We start from the raw sequence: 16,090 nt of genomic DNA, 5'->3' as shown, positions 1-16,090 counted from the left end.
ACAGAGCACTGGACCGAGTGCTTGGGAGCGATTCTATCTATTTTATATTTATTTTATCTATTTTATATTCTATCTATTTTATTCTGTTAATATGTTTGGTTTTGTTCTCTGCCTCCCCCTTCTAGACTGTGAGCCCGCTGTTGGGTAGGGACCGTCTCTATATGTTGCCAAATTGTACCTCCCGAGCGCTTAGTACAGTGCTCTGCACACAGTAAGTGCTCAATAAATACGATTGAATGAATGAATGAGCGTCCGGTAGACTCTCAACTGAGTTGATAGATGCCGTCCCTGCCCACCGCATCCTTACAGTTCAGCGGCGAATCCGTTAAGCGCTTACTATATTATAATAATAATAATAATGATATCATTTATTAAGCACTTACTATGTGCAAAGCACTGTTCTAAGCGCTGAGGAGGTTACAAGGTGATCGGTTGTCCCATGGGGGGCTCACAGTCATCACCCCCATTTTACAGATGAGGGAACTGAGGCACAGAGAAGTGAAGTGACTTGCCCAAAGTCACACAGCTGACAATTGGCGGAGTCGGGATTTGAACCCATGACCTCTGACTCCAAAGCCCGGGCTCTTTCCACTGAGCCACGCTGCTTCTCTAAGTCGGGCACTTTAATTAATTAATTAATAATGGCATTTATTAAGCGCTTACTATGTGCAAAGCACCGTTCTAAGCGCTGGGGAGGTTACAAGGGGATCGGGTTGTCCCACGGGGGGCTCACAGTCTCCACCCCCATTTTACAGATGAGGGAACTGAGGCCCAGAGAAGTGAAGCAACTTGCCCAAAGTCACACAGCTGACAATTGGCGGAGTCGGGATTTGAACCCATGACCTCTGGCTCCAAAGCCTGGGCTCTTTCCACTGAGCCACGCTGCTTCTCTAAGTCGGGCACTTTAATTAATTAATTAATGATGGCATTTATTAAGTGCTTACTATGTGCAAAGCACTGTTCTAAGCACTGGGGTAATAATAACTATGGTATTTGTCAAGCGCTTACTATGTGCCAAGCACCGTTCTAAGCGCCGGGGTAGATACGAGGTAATCAGGGTGTCCCGCGTGGGGCTCACGGTCTTCATCCCCATTTTACAGATGAGGGAACTGAGGCACAGAGAAGTTGTGACTTGCCCTAAGTCACACAGCTGACAAATGGTGGAGCCAGGATTAGAACCCATGACCTCTGACTCCGAAGCCCGGGTTCTTGCCACGAAGCCGCGCTGCTACCCGTGCCCTGAGATTTAGGGCACTGCCCAACCAGAATCTAGACGTTTTAATCACCGAGAAGCCAGGGAAGTAGCCCACACTGCAGCCTGGGTGTTTTTTTCAGTGGAAAGAACCCGGGCTTTGTAGTCAAAGGTCATGGGTTCAAATCCCGGCCCCGCCACTTAGCTGTGTGACTTTGGGCAAGTCGCTTCACTTCTCTGTGCCTCAGTTCACTCATCTGGAAAACGGGGATGAAGACTGGGAGCCCCATGCGGGACAACCTGATCACCTTGTATTCTCCCCAATCAATCAATCAATCGTATTTATTGAGCGCTTACTGGGTGCAGGGCACTGTACTAAGCGCTTGGGAAGTACAGGTTGGCAACATATAGAGACGGTCCCTACCCAACAGTGGGCTCACAGTCTAGAAGGGGGAGACAGAGAACAAAACAAAACCTATTAACAAAATAAAATAAATAGAACAGATACGTACAAGTAAAATAAAATAAATAAATAGAGTAATAAATATGTAAAAACATATATACATATATACAGGTGCTTTGGGGAAGGGAAGGAGGTAAGGCGGGGGGGATGGAGGGGGGATGAGGGGGAGAGCTTAGTGCTTTGCACATAGTAAGCGCTTAACAAATGCCGTCATTATTATTATTATTTTTGTTTTTTAAATGATATTAGTTCCGCGCTTACAGTGTCACACACTGTTCATTCATTCATTCATTCAATCCTATTTATTGAGTGCTTTCTGAGTGCAGAGCACTGTACTAAGCGCTTGGGAAGTACAAGTTGGCAACACATAGAGACGTCCCTACCCAACAGCGGGCTCACAGTCTAAAGCAAAACATGTAGACGGGTGTCAAGCCGTCGGAACAAACAGAATTAAAGCTAAATCATCATCATCATCCTCATCAATCGTATTTATTGAGCGCTTACTGTGTGCAGGGCACTGTACTAAGCGCTTGGGAAGTCCAAGTTGGCAACATCTAGAGACAGTCATCATCATCAATCGTATTTATTGAGCGCTTACTATGTGCAGAGCACTGTACTAAGCACTTGGGAAGTACAAATTGGCAACATCTAGAGACAGTCCCTACCCAACAGCGGGCTCACAGTCTAAAAGGGGGAGACAGAGAACAAAACCAAACAAAATAAAATAAATGCACATCATTAACAAAATTAAATAGAATAGTAGATATGTAGAAGTAAAATAGAGTGGTAAATCTGTACAAACGTATATGCAGGGGCTGTGGGGAGGGGAAGGAGGGAGGGCGAGGGGGATGGGGAGGAGGAGAGGAAAAAGGGGGCTCAGTGTGGGAAGGCCTCCTGGAGGAGGTGAGCGCTCAGTAGGGCTTTGAAGGGAGGAAGAGAGCGAGCTTGGCGGATGGGCAGAGGGATTGGGGGCATTCCGGGCCCGGGGGAGGACGGGGGCCGGGGGTCGATGGCGGGACGGGCGAGAACGAGGCCTAACGGGGAGGAGATTAGCGGTCGCAGAGGAGCGGAGGGTGCGGGCTGGGCTGGGGAAGGACAGAAGGGAGGGGAGGGAGGAGGGGGCCAGGGGATGGATGGATGGATGGATGGACAGCCTGGAAGCCCAGGGGGAGGAGTTTTTGCGTGATTCCAGTCAACCACTGGAGATTTTTGAGGAGGGGAGAAATTACCACCGTCTGTAAAGTGGGGATTATTATTATCGATAATAATAAGGATGGTGATGGCATTTGTTGGGCGCTTACTATGTGCAGAGCGCTGGGATACAAGGTGATCAGGTTGTCAATCAATCAATCATATGTGTTGAGTGCTTATTAGAGAAGCAGCGTGGCTCAGTGGAAAGAGCCCGGGCTTTGGAGTCAAAGGTCATGGGTTCGAATCCCGTCTCCTTCCCAGACTGAGCCCCTTCCTTCCTCTCCCCCTCGTCCCCCTCTCCATCCCCCCCATCTTACCTCCTTCCCTTCCCCACAGCACCTGGATATATGGATAGATGTTTGTACAGATTTATTACTCTATTTTACTTGTACATATCTATTCTATTTATTTTATTTTGTTAGTATGTTTGGTTTTGTTCTCTGTCTCCCCTTTTTAGACTGTGAGCCCACTGTTGGGTAGGGACTGTCTCTATATGTTTCCAACTTGGACTTCCCAAGCACTTAGTACAGTGCTCTGCACACAGTAAGCACTCAATAAATACGATTGATTGATCGACTCCACCACCTGTCTGCTGTGTGATCTTGGGCAAGTCACTTCACTTCTCCGGGCCTCAGTTCCCTCATCTGTAAAACGGGGATTAAGGCTGTGAACCCCACGTGGGACAACCTGATCACCCTGTATCCTCCCCAGCGCTTAGAACAGTGCTTTGCACATAGTAAGCGCTTAACAAATGCCAATTATTATTATTATTATTAGTGCTTACTGTGTGCAGGGCACTGTACTGAGCGCTGTCTAAGCTGTACTAAGCGCTTAGTGGGACAACTAAGGTCCCACGAGGGGCTAACAGTCTTCATCCCCGTTGTACAGATGGGGTAGCTGAGGCACAGAGAGGTCGGGTGACCTGTCCAAAGTCACACAGCTAGCGGCGGAGTCGGGATTTGAACCCATGGCCTCTTGACCCCCAAGGCCTTGCTCTTTCCACTGAGCCACAGTGCTTAGACTGTGAGCCCCAATGTAGGACTACCTGATCACCTTGTATCTACCACAGCGCTTAGAACAGTGCTGGGCACATAGTAAGCGCTTAAATGCCATCATTATTATTATTATTATTACCACAGCGTCGTAATTTGTGTGTCACCATTGGCGGGGTGTAAGAAATTACGCCACTTTTCTGTTTTTTAACGCGTCCGTTTCTTCAGAACAAGAAGACCTGTACCTGGACATTGAGTTCGACGTCCACCTCGGCATCGCTCACACCCGCTGGGCGACTCACGGGGAGCCCAGTCCGGTCAACTGCCACCCGCAGCGCTCCGATAAAAACAACGGTAAGGGACCCATTCCCACGCTCCTAAACTGAGGCCGGGGGGAAAAAGGCCCAGGAGAGGAGGAGGGGAGCTGGCCAGGGATGGGTGGGTTAAATCGGTGGTTTTAGTGGGGAGGCGGCGTGACTCAGTGGCAAGAGCCCGGGCTTGTGAGTCCGAGGTCGTGGGTTCTGATCCCGGCTCTGCCACTCGTCAGCTGTGTGACCTTGGGCAATCATCATCATCATCATCATCATCATCATCAATCGTATTTATTGAGCGCTTACTGTGTGCAGAGCACTGGACTAAGCACTTGGGAAGTACAAATTGGCAACATAGAGAGACAGTCCCTACCCAACAGTGGGCTCACAGTCTAAGAGGGGGAGACAGAGAACAAAACCAAACATACTAACAAAATAAAATAGAGTAGATATGGACAAGTAAAATAAAAAAATAAATAGAGTAATAAATATGTACAAACATATATACATGTATACAGGGCAATCAATCAATCGTATTTATTGAGCCTTACTGTGTGCAGAGCACTGGACTAAGCGCTTGGGAAGTACAAGTTGGCAACATAATCAATCAGTCAGTCATATTTATTGAGCGCTTACTGTGTGCAGAGCACTGGACTAAGCGCTTGGGAAGTACAAGTTGGCAACATATAGAGACGGTCCCTACCCAACAGTGGGCTCACAGTCTAAAAGTCACTTGGCAAGTCATTTCATCACCATAAATCGTATTTATTGAGCGCTTACTGTGTGCAGAGCACTGTACTAAGCGCTTGGGAAGTACAAATTGGCAACATATAGAGACAGTCCCTACCCACCAGTGGGCTCACAGTCTAAAAGGGGGAGACGGAGAACAAAACCAAACATACTAACAAAATAAAATAAATAGAATAGATATGTACAAGTAAAATAAATAAATAAATAAATAGAGTAATAAATATGTACAAGCATATATACATATATACAGGGCAATCAATCAATCGTATTTATTGAGCGCTTACTGTGTGCAGAGCACTGTACTAAGTGCTTGGGAAGTACAAGTTGGCAACATATCAATCAAATCAATCAATCGTATTTATTGAGCGCTTACTGTGTGCAGAGCACTGGACCAAGTGCTTGGGAAGTACAAGTTGGCAACATATAGAGACGGTCCCTACCCAACAGTGGGCTCACAGTCTAAAAGTCACTTAGCAAGTCACTTCATCATCATCAGTCGTATTTATTGAGCGCTTACTGTGTGCAGAGCACTGGACTAAGCGCTTGGGAAGTACAAATTGGCAACATCTAGAGACAGTCCCTACCCAACAGTGGGCTCACAGTCTAAAAGGGGGAGACAGAGAACAAAACCAAACATACTAACAAAATAAAATAAATAGAATATATACAAGTAAAATAAATAAATAAATAAATAGAGTAATAAATATGTACAAACATATATACATATATACAGGGCAATCAATCAATCGTATTTATTGAGCGCTTACTGTGTGCAGAGCACTGTACTAAGCGCTTGGGAAGTATAAGTTGGCAACATATCAATCAAATCAATCAATCATATTTATTGAGCGCTTACTGTGTGCAGAGCACTATACCAAGTGCTTGGGAAGTACAAGTTGGCAACATATAGAGACGGTCCCTACCCAACAGTGGGCTCACAGTCTAAAAGTCACTTGGCAAGTCACTTCATCATCATCAATCGTATTTATTGAGCACTTACTATGTGCAGAGCTCTGTACTAAGCGCTTGGGAAGTACAAATTGGCAACATCTAGAGATAGTCCCTACCCAACAGTGGGCTCACAGTCTAAAAGGGGGAGACAGAGAACAAAACCAAACATACTAACAAAATAAAATAAATAGAATAGATATGTACAAGTAAAATAAATAGAGTAATAAATATGTACAAACATATATACATATATGCAGGTGTTGTGGGGAAGGGAAGGAGGTAAAATATGTTGCCAACTTGGACTTCCCAAGCGCTTAGTCCAGTGCTCTGCACACAGTAAGCGCTCAATAAATACGATTGATTGATGGATTAATTACATATCCACCTTTATATGGACAGAGAATGTGATATACCTACCCCCATTGCTTAGCACATAGTAAGTGCATAAGAATAATAATAGTGTGGACCTAGTGTTGGGATAATTATATATCCACCTATATATGGACAGAGAATGTGATATACCTTCTCTGTGCCTCAGTGACCTCATCTGTAAAATGGGGATTAAGACTGTGAGACCCCCCATGGGACATCTTGATAACCTAGTAACCTCTTCAGTGCTTAGAACAGTGCTTTGCACATAGTAAGCGCTTAATAAATGCCATTATTACTATTATTATTATCTTTTAGACTGTGAGCCCACTGGGTAGGGACTGTCTCTATATGTTGCCAATTTGTACTTCCCAAGCGCTTAGTCCAGTGCTCTGCACACAGTAAGCGCTCAATAAATACGATTGATGATATACCTACCCCCATTGCTTAACACATAGTAAGTGCATAAGAATTTATTTATTTTACTTGTACATATCTATTCTATTTATTTTATTTTGTTAGTAGGTTTGGTTTTGTTCTCTGTCTCCCCCTTTTAGACTGTGAGCCCACTGTTGGGTAGGGACTGTCTCTAGATGTTGCCAACTTGGACTTCCCAAGCGCTTAGTACAGTGCTTTGCACAAAGTAAGCGCTCAATAAATACGATTGATTGATGGATTAATTACATATCCACTTTTATATGGACAGAGAATGTGATATACCTACCCCCATTGCTTAACACATAGTAAGTGCATAAGAATAATAATAGTGTGGACCTAGTGTTGGGATAATTGTATATCCACCTATATATGGACAGAGAATGTGATATACCTACCCCCATTGCTTAACACATAGTAAGTGCATAAGAATTTATTTATTTTACTTGTATATATCTATTCTATTTATTTTATTTTGTTAGTATGTTTGATTTTGTTCTCTGTCTCCCCCTTTTAGACTGTGAGCCCACTGTTGGGTAGGGACCGTCTCTAGATGTTGCCAACTTGTGCTTCCCAAGCGCTTAGTACAGTGCTCTGCACAAAGTAAGCGCTCAATAAATATGATTGATTGATGGATTAATTACATATCCACCTTTATATGGACAGAGAATGTGATATACCTACCCCCATTGCTTAGCACATAGTAAGTGCATAAGAATAATAATAGTGTGGACATAGTGTTGGGATAATTATATATCCACCTATATATGGACAGAGAATGTGATATACCTACCCCCATTGCTTAACACATAGTAAGTGCATGAGAATTTATTTATTTTACTTGTATATATCTATTCTATTTATTTTATTTTGTTAGTATGTTTGGTTTCGTTCTCTGTCTCCCCCTTTTAGACTGTGAGCCCACTGTTGGGTAGGGACCGTCTCTAGATGTTGCCAACTTGTGCTTCCCAAGCGCTTAGTACAGTGCTCTGCACAAAGTAAGCGCTCAATAAATATGATTGATTGATGGATTAATTACATATCCACCTTTATATGGACAGAGAATGTGATATACCTACCCCCATTGCTTAGCACATAGTAAGTGCATAAGAATAATAATAGTGTGGACATAGTGTTGGGATAATTATATATCCACCTATATATGGACAGAGAATGTGATATACCTACCCCCATTGCTTAACACATAGTAAGTGCATGAGAATTTATTTATTTTACTTGTATATATCTATTCTATTTATTTTATTTTGTTAGTATGTTTGGTTTCGTTCTCTGTCTCCCCCTTTTAGACTGTGAGCCCACTGTTGGGTAGGGACTGTCTCTAGATGTTGCCAACTTGGACTTCCCAAGCGCTTAGTACAGTGCTCTGCACACAGTAAGCGCTCAATAAATACGATTGATGATGATGATGATGATGATGATGAAGAATAATAATACAGTGTGGACCGAGTGTTGGATTTCTAATGGCTGTCCTGAGCAGTTAAAGAAAAACCAATATTCCGGAACCAGAATCTAATTCCAGTACAAACCACCGGCCCACATCAGTTGTATTTATTGAGCACTCACTGGCGGCAGAGCACTGTACTGAGTGCTTGGGAGATGACAGTATGATGATGGTGATATTTGCTAAGCGCTTACTATGTGCCAAGCACTGTTCGAAGCGCTGGGAAAGGAGCCACATTCCCTGCCCACCGCGAGCCGACGGTCTAGAAGGGGGAGACAGACGTTAATAGAAATAAAGTTCGTATTTGTAGATAAGTGCGGTGGGGATGTTTTGGTTTTTATCCCTCTAGCTCCCATCCTACCACTTCCAAGTTTTCCAGGATTTTGCCTACCATTAGTGTCTTCAGCGCTTGGCACATAGTAAGCGCTTAGCAAATATCACCATCATCATACTGTCATCTCCCAAGCACTCAGTCCAGTGCTGTGCCGCCAGTAAGTGCTCAATAAATACAACTGATGTGGGCTGGTGGTTTGTACTGGAATTAGATTCTGGTTCTGGAATATTTGTTTTTATAATAATAACAATAATAACAACAATAATAACAATAATAATAATAACAACAACAATAATAATAATAATAATAATGTTGGCATTTGTTAAGCGCTTACTATGTGCAAAGCACTGTTCTAAGCGCTGGGGGGGATACAAAGCGATCCGGTTGTCCCATGTGGGGTTCACAGTCTTAATCCCCATTTTACAGATGAGGAACTGAGGCCCAGAGAAGTTAAGTGACTTGCCCAAGGTCACACAGCAGACGTGTGGCGGAGCTGGGATTCGAACCCATGACCTCTGACTCCAAAGCCCGGGCTCTTTCCACTGAGCCACACTGCTTCCCAAACGCCATCATGACCATTATTAATAATAATAATGGTATTTATTAAGCACTTATTATGTGCAAAGCACTGTTTTAAGCGCTGGGGAGGTTACAAGGTGATCGGGTTGTCCCCTGGGGGGGCTCACAATCTTAATCCCCATTTTACAGATGAGGGAACTGAGGCACAGAGAAGTATAGTGACTTGCCCAAAGTCACCCAGCTGACAATTACTGTCCGGAGAATCCCTCCTCCTGATGAGGTGTCCAAAATATAGTCATCTAAGTCGAGTTGTTTGGCCTTCCAGAGACCGCTTGGGCTAAATTTGCTCAGTATTGGTATAGCGTCATAATAATAATGGTGAAATTTGGTTTCCCTTGTTTTATTCTTTTTAAATGGTATTTGTTAAGCGTTGACTATGTGTCAAGCGCTGTCTGAAGCGCTGGGGTAGCTTGAAGGCTGTCAGGTTATGTCTCACGGGGGGCTCACAGTCTTCACCCCCATTTTATAGATGAGGGAACTGAGGCGCAGAAAAATGAAGTGACTAAAAAAAAAAAAACCTTTAATCAGTTCACTTTCTATTTTATTTCATGTTTTATAATGCTATTAGAATTATAGTAATAATTATTATGATATAGTGATATATTAGTAATATAGTGCAAGTATACAATATATACAAGTAATATAGTACTTGTTATAATGCTATAATAACTATAGTAATAATTATTTTAATAGAGTGATAATTACGGGACTTGTTCTAAGGCTATAATAATTATAGTAATAATTATTTTAATAGAGTGATAATTATGGTACTTGTTATAATGCTATAATAATTATAGCCATAATTATTTTAATAGAGTGATAATTATGGGACTTGTTATAATGCTATAATAATTATAGTAATAATTATTTTAATAGTGATAAATATGGGACTTGTTATAATGCTATAGTAATTATAGTAACAATTAGTTTAATAGAGTGATAATTCTGGGACTTGTTATAATGCCATAATAATTATAGTAATAATTATTTTAATAGAGTGATAATTCTGGGACTTGTTCTAATGCTATAATAATTATAGTAATGATTATTCTAATAGAGTGATAATCGTGGGACTTGTTATAATGCTATAATAATTATAGTAATAATTATTGTAATAGAGTGATAATTCTGGGACTTGTTATAATGCTATAATAATTATAGTAATAATTATTTTAATAGAGGGATAATTATGGGACTTATTATAATACTATAATAATTAGAGTAATAATTATTTTAGTAGTGATAAATATGGGACTTGTTATAATGCTATAATAATTATCGTAATAATTATTTTAATATAGTGATAATTATGGTACTTGTTATAATGCTATAATAATTATTTTAATAGAGTGATAATTCTGGTACTTGTTATAATGCTTTAATAATTATAGTAATATTTATTTTAATATTATAGTGATAACTATGGTACTTGTTAAGCGCTTACTACGTGCCAAGCACTGTTCTAGAAGCTGGAGTAGATACAGGGTCATAAGGTTGGACAGTCCCTGTCCCACTTTGGGCTCAGAGTCTTCATCCCCATTTTCCAGATGAGGAAACGGAGGCCCAGGGAAATGAAGTGACTTGCCCAAGGTCACACAGCACACCAAGCAGCGTGGGTCAGTGGAGAAAGCCCGGGCTTTGGAGTCAGAGGTCATGGTTTCGAATTGTACCAATTGTCAGCTGTGTGACTTTGGGCAAGTCACTTCACTTCTCTGTGCCTCAGTTACCTCATCTGTAAAATGGGGATTAAGACTGTGAGCCCCCCGTGGGACAACCTGATCACCTTGTAACCTCCCCAGCGCTTAGAACAGTGCTTTGCACATAGTAAGCGCTTAATAAATGTCATTATTATAAGCGCTTTGTACAGTGCTCTGCACACAGTAAGCGCTCAATCAGTACGATTGATTGATTGATGAGTGGCAGGGCCGGGATTAGAACCCAGGTCCTTCTGGCTTCCAGGCCCGGGTTCTATCCACTAGGCCTCACTACTTCTCTAATAATAATTGTGGTATTTGTTAGGTGTTTACTCTATGCCCGTCTTTTAGACTGTGAGCCCACTGTTGGGTAGGGACCGTCTCTATATGTTGCCAATTTGTACTTTCCAAGCGCTTAGTACAGTGCTCTGCACATAGTAAGCGCTCAATAAATACGATTGATGATGATGCCCGGCACTGTACTAAGCGCTGGGGTAGATACTAGCAGTCGATAAATACCAGTGATTGGTTGATTGATTTTTGGTTGGGTGGGACAAGATGGGTCTTTTTGTGTGTGTGTGTCCGTGTGTCATTATTTATTTATTTATTTTACTTGTCCATATCTATTCTATTTATTTTATTTTGTTAGTATATTTGGTTTTGTTCTCTGTCTCCCCCTGTTAGACTGTGAGCCAGCTGTTGGGTAGGGACCGTCTCTCTATGTTGCCAACTTGGACTTCCCAAGCGCTTAGTACAGTACCATTTCCTTCTCCCTTCCCCCTCACAACCTTGTTGCCGACTCCATGTTGCCGACTTGTACTTCCCAAGCGCTTAGTACAGTGCTCGGCACACAGGAAGCGCTCAATAAATACGATTGATTGATTGAAAAACAACATTTTCAGGTGCATATCGTCCCCCACCTTTGAAGTGCGTGACTTTTGACGAAAGCCGTGTTTTGCCTGTTGCTGTTTGGCCCGCGTCTCTTTTAGCAACTGATTCTGCACCCATTGTCGTTTAGTTTCCATTGTTCATAAGTCTGTTCCCTTTTCTCCATCGGTTATTAATTAAAAAAAACAAAACACAACGCATTTGAACCCCGACCCAGCTCCTGGTATATAATAATAATAATAATAATAATAATAATAATAATAATAATACCTGTTGGGTAGGGACTGTCTCTATATGTTGTCAATTTGTACTTCCCAAGCGCTTAGTACAGTGCTCTGCACATAGTAAGCGCTCAATAAATATGATTGATTGATTGACTGATTAATAATAATAATCCCCGACCCAGCTCCTGGTATATAATAATAATAATAATAATGGCATTTAAGCGCTTACTTTGTGCAAAGCACTGTTCTAAGCGCTGGGGAGAGGAAACAAGGTAATGAGGTTGTCCCTTGGGGGGCTCACAGTCTTCATCCCCATTTTCCAGATGAGGTAACTGAGGCTCAGAGAAGTTAAGTGACTTGCCTAAGGTCACACAGCAGACTTGTGGCGGAGCAAGGATTCGAACCCACGACCTCTGACTCCAGAGCCCGGGCTCTTTCCACTGAGCCATACTGCTTCTCTGTGAGCCCACCAGCGAAGTCACGCTCGGCAATTGACACGGCAGAGTGGGTGGAAATTGTCTGTCTGTTGTTATATAATCAATCAATCAGTCGTATTTATTGAGCGCTTACTGTGTGCAGAGCACTGTACTAAGCGCTTGGGAAGTACAGTTTGGCAAATGAGAAACAGCTGAATTTGACTATTTCCTCGTCTGGAGGAGTGGCGAAGGAGGGGAGGAAGTGTTAGCCTGCAAACGTTCAGAGGAAGCTAAGAGAGTAACGGGTGGATAGTCGCTCATCAGCAGCGTTTGGCACATAGTCGGCGCTTAATAAATACCATTATTACTATTATTATTATTTGCTTGAAGTATTCCCAAGCGCTTAGAACGGTGCTTTGCACACAGTAAGCGCCCAATAAAGACGATGGATCGAAACAGCACTTTTCAACAGAGCTCCGTGGCGTCAGGAAGTGTAAATATTAGCTATTTTTGAGCAGTTCTTTGGATGAGTTGAATACCCAGACTTCAAGCAAATAATAATAATAGTAATAAAGGTATTTATCGGTTATTAAATAAAAAGAACCAAAACACATTTGAACCCCAACCCTGCTCCTGGTATGTCAGTCATGTTCATCAATCGACACGGCAGAGGCGGTGGAAATTGTCTGTCTGTTGTTATATTGTCCTCTCCCAATCAATCAATCAATCAATCATATTTATTGAGTGCTTACTGTGTGCAGAGCACTGTACTAAGCACTCGGGAAGTACAAGTTGGCAAATGAGAAACAGCTGAATTTGACATTTTTCCTCGTCTGGAGGAGTGGCGAAGGAGGGGAGGAAGTGTTAGCCTGCAAACGTTCAGAGGAAGCTAAGAGAGTAATGGGTGGATAGTCGCTCATCAACAGCGTTTGGCACATAGTTGGCGCTTAATAAATGCCATTATTACTATTATTATTATTTGCTTGAAGTATTCCCAAGCGCTTAGAACGGTGCTTTGTACACAGTAAGCACCCAATAAAGACGATGGATCGAAACAGCACTTTTCAACAGGGCTCCGTGGCGTCAGGAAGTGTAAATATTAGCTATTTTTGAGCAGTTCTTTGGATGAGTTGAATACCCAGACTTCAAGCAAATAATAATAATAGTAATAAAGGTATTTATCGGTTATTAAATAAAAAGAACCAAAACACATTTGAACCCCAACCCTGCTCCTGGTATGTCAGTCATGTTCATCAATCGGCACGGCAGAGGCGGTGGAAATTGTCTGTCTGTTGTTATATTGTCCTCTCCCAATCAATCAATCAATCAATCGTATTTATTGAGCGCTTACTGTGTGCAGAGCACTGTACTAAGCGCTCGGGAAGTACAAGTTGGCAAATGAGAAACAGCTGAATTTGACATTTTTCCTCGTCTGGAGGAGTGGCGAAGGAGGGGAGGAAGTGTTAGCCTGCAAACGTTCAGAGGAAGCTAAGAGAGTAATGGGTGGATAGTCGCTCATCAACAGCGTTTGGCACATAGTTGGCGCTTAATAAATGCCATTATTACTATTATTATTATTTGCTTGAAGTATTCCCAAGCGCTTAGAACGGTGCTTTGCACACAGTAAGCGCCCAATAAAGACAATGGATCGAAACAGCACTTTTCAACAGGGCTCCGTGGCGTCAGGAAGTGTAAATATTAGCTATTTTTGAGCAGTTCTTTGGATGAGTTGAATACCCAGACTTCAAGCAAATAATAATAATAGTAATAAAGGTATTTATCGGTTATTAAATAAAAAGAACCAAAACACATTTGAACCCCAACCCTGCTCCTGGTATGTCAGTCATGTTCATCAATCGGCACGGCAGAGGCGGTGGAAATTGTCTGTCTGTTGTTATATTGTCCTCTCCCAATCAATCAATCAATCAATCGTATTTATTGAGCGCTTACTGTGTGCAGAGCACTGTACTAAGCGCTCGGGAAGTACAAGTTGGCAAATGAGAAACAGCTGAATTTGACATTTTTCCTCGTCTGGAGGAGTGGCGAAGGAGGGGAGGAAGTGTTAGCCTGCAAACGTTCAGAGGAAGCTAAGAGAGTAATGGGTGGATAGTCGCTCATCAACAGCGTTTGGCACATAGTTGGTGCTTAATAAATGCCATTATTACTATTATTATTATTTGCTTGAAGTATTCCCAAGCGCTTAGAACGGTGCTTTGCACACAGTAAGCACCCAATAAAGACGATGGATCGAAACAGCACTTTTCAACAGGGCTCCGTGGCGTCAGGAAGTGTAAATATTAGCTATTTTTGAGCAGTTCTTTGGATGAGTTGAATACCCAGACTTCAAGCAAATAATAATAATAGTAATAAAGGTATTTATCGGTTATTAAATAAAAAGAACCAAAACACATTTGAACCCCAACCCTGCTCCTGGTATGTCAGTCATGTTCATCAATCGGCACGGCAGAGGCGGTGGAAATTGTCTGTCTGTTGTTATATTGTCCTCTCCCAATCAATCAATCAATCAATCGTATTTATTGAGCGCTTACTGTGTGCAGAGCACTGTACTAAGCGCTCGGGAAGTACAAGTTGGCAAATGAGAAACAGCTGAATTTGACATTTTTCCTCGTCTGGAGGAGTGGCGAAGGAGGGGAGGAAGTGTTAGCCTGCAAACGTTCAGAGGAAGCTAAGAGAGTAATGGGTGGATAGTCGCTCATCAACAGCGTTTGGCACATAGTTGGCGCTTAATAAATGCCATTATTACTATTATTATTATTTGCTTGAAGTATTCCCAAGCGCTTAGAACGGTGCTTTGCACACAGTAAGCACCCAATAAAGACGATGGATCGAAACAGCACTTTTCAACAGAGCTCCGTGGCGTCAGGAAGTGTAAATATTAGCTATTTTTGAGCAGTTCTTTGGATGAGTTGAATACCCAGACTTCAAGCAAATAATAATAATAGTAATAAAGGTATTTATCGGTTATTAAATAAAAAAAACCAAAACACATTTGAACCCCAACCCTGCTCCTGGTATGTCAGTCATGTTCATCAATCGACACGGCAGAGGCGGTGGAAATTGTCTGTCTGTTGTTATATTGTCCTCTCCCAATCAATCAATCAATCATATTTATTGAGCACTTACTGTGTGCAGAGCACTGTACTAAGCGCTTGGGAAGTACAAGTTGGCAAATGAGAAACAGCTGAATTTGACATTTTTCCTCGTCTGGAGGAGTGGCGAAGGAGGGGAAGAAGTGTTAGCCTGCAAACGTTCAGAGGAAGCTAAGACAGTAATGGGTGGATAGTCGCTCATCAACAGCGTTTGGCACATGGTTGGCGCTTAATAAATACCATTATTACTATTATTATTTGCTTGAAGTATTCCCAAGCGCTTAGAACGGTGCTTTGCACACAGTAAGCGCCCAATAAAGACGATGGATCGAAACAGCACTTTTCAACAGAGCTCCGTGGCGTCAGGAAGTGTAAATATTAGCTATCTTTGAGCAGTTCTTTGGATGAGTTGAATACCCAGACTTCAAGCAAATAATAATAATAGTAATAAAGGTATTTATCGGTTATTAAATAAAAAGAACCAAAACACATTTGAACCCCAACCCTGCTCCTGGTATGTCAGTCATGTTCATCAATCGACACGGCAGAGGCGGTGGAAATTGTCTGTCTGTTGTTATATTGTCCTCTCCCAATCAATCAATCAATCAATCGTATTTATTGAGCGCTTACTGTGTGCAGAGCACTGTACTAAGCGCTTGGGAAGTACAATTTGGCAAATGAGAAACAGCTGAATTTGACATTTTTCCTCGTCTGGAGGAGTGGCGAAGG

General features: G+C 42.1%; 1 protein-coding gene across 2 annotated transcripts in view; it reads left to right on the top strand.

The window, feature by feature from the left end:
• The window catches only part of GFPT1 (glutamine--fructose-6-phosphate transaminase 1), a 173,714-nt gene that overhangs the window by 42,434 nt on the left and 115,190 nt on the right, over positions 1-16,090 (top strand). For both annotated transcript variants that reach the window (XM_038746851.1, XM_038746852.1), the window contains exon 4: positions 4,067-4,192. In XM_038746851.1, the coding sequence (XP_038602779.1) occupies positions 4,067-4,192 (126 nt within the window). The remainder of the gene's footprint in view (positions 1-4,066; positions 4,193-16,090) is intronic.

The sequence above is a fragment of the Tachyglossus aculeatus genome, chromosome 5, assembly GCF_015852505.1.
Source record: "Tachyglossus aculeatus isolate mTacAcu1 chromosome 5, mTacAcu1.pri, whole genome shotgun sequence".
Lineage (NCBI taxonomy): Eukaryota > Metazoa > Chordata > Mammalia > Monotremata > Tachyglossidae > Tachyglossus > Tachyglossus aculeatus.
This window is presented reverse-complemented; position numbering and strand designations above follow the sequence as displayed.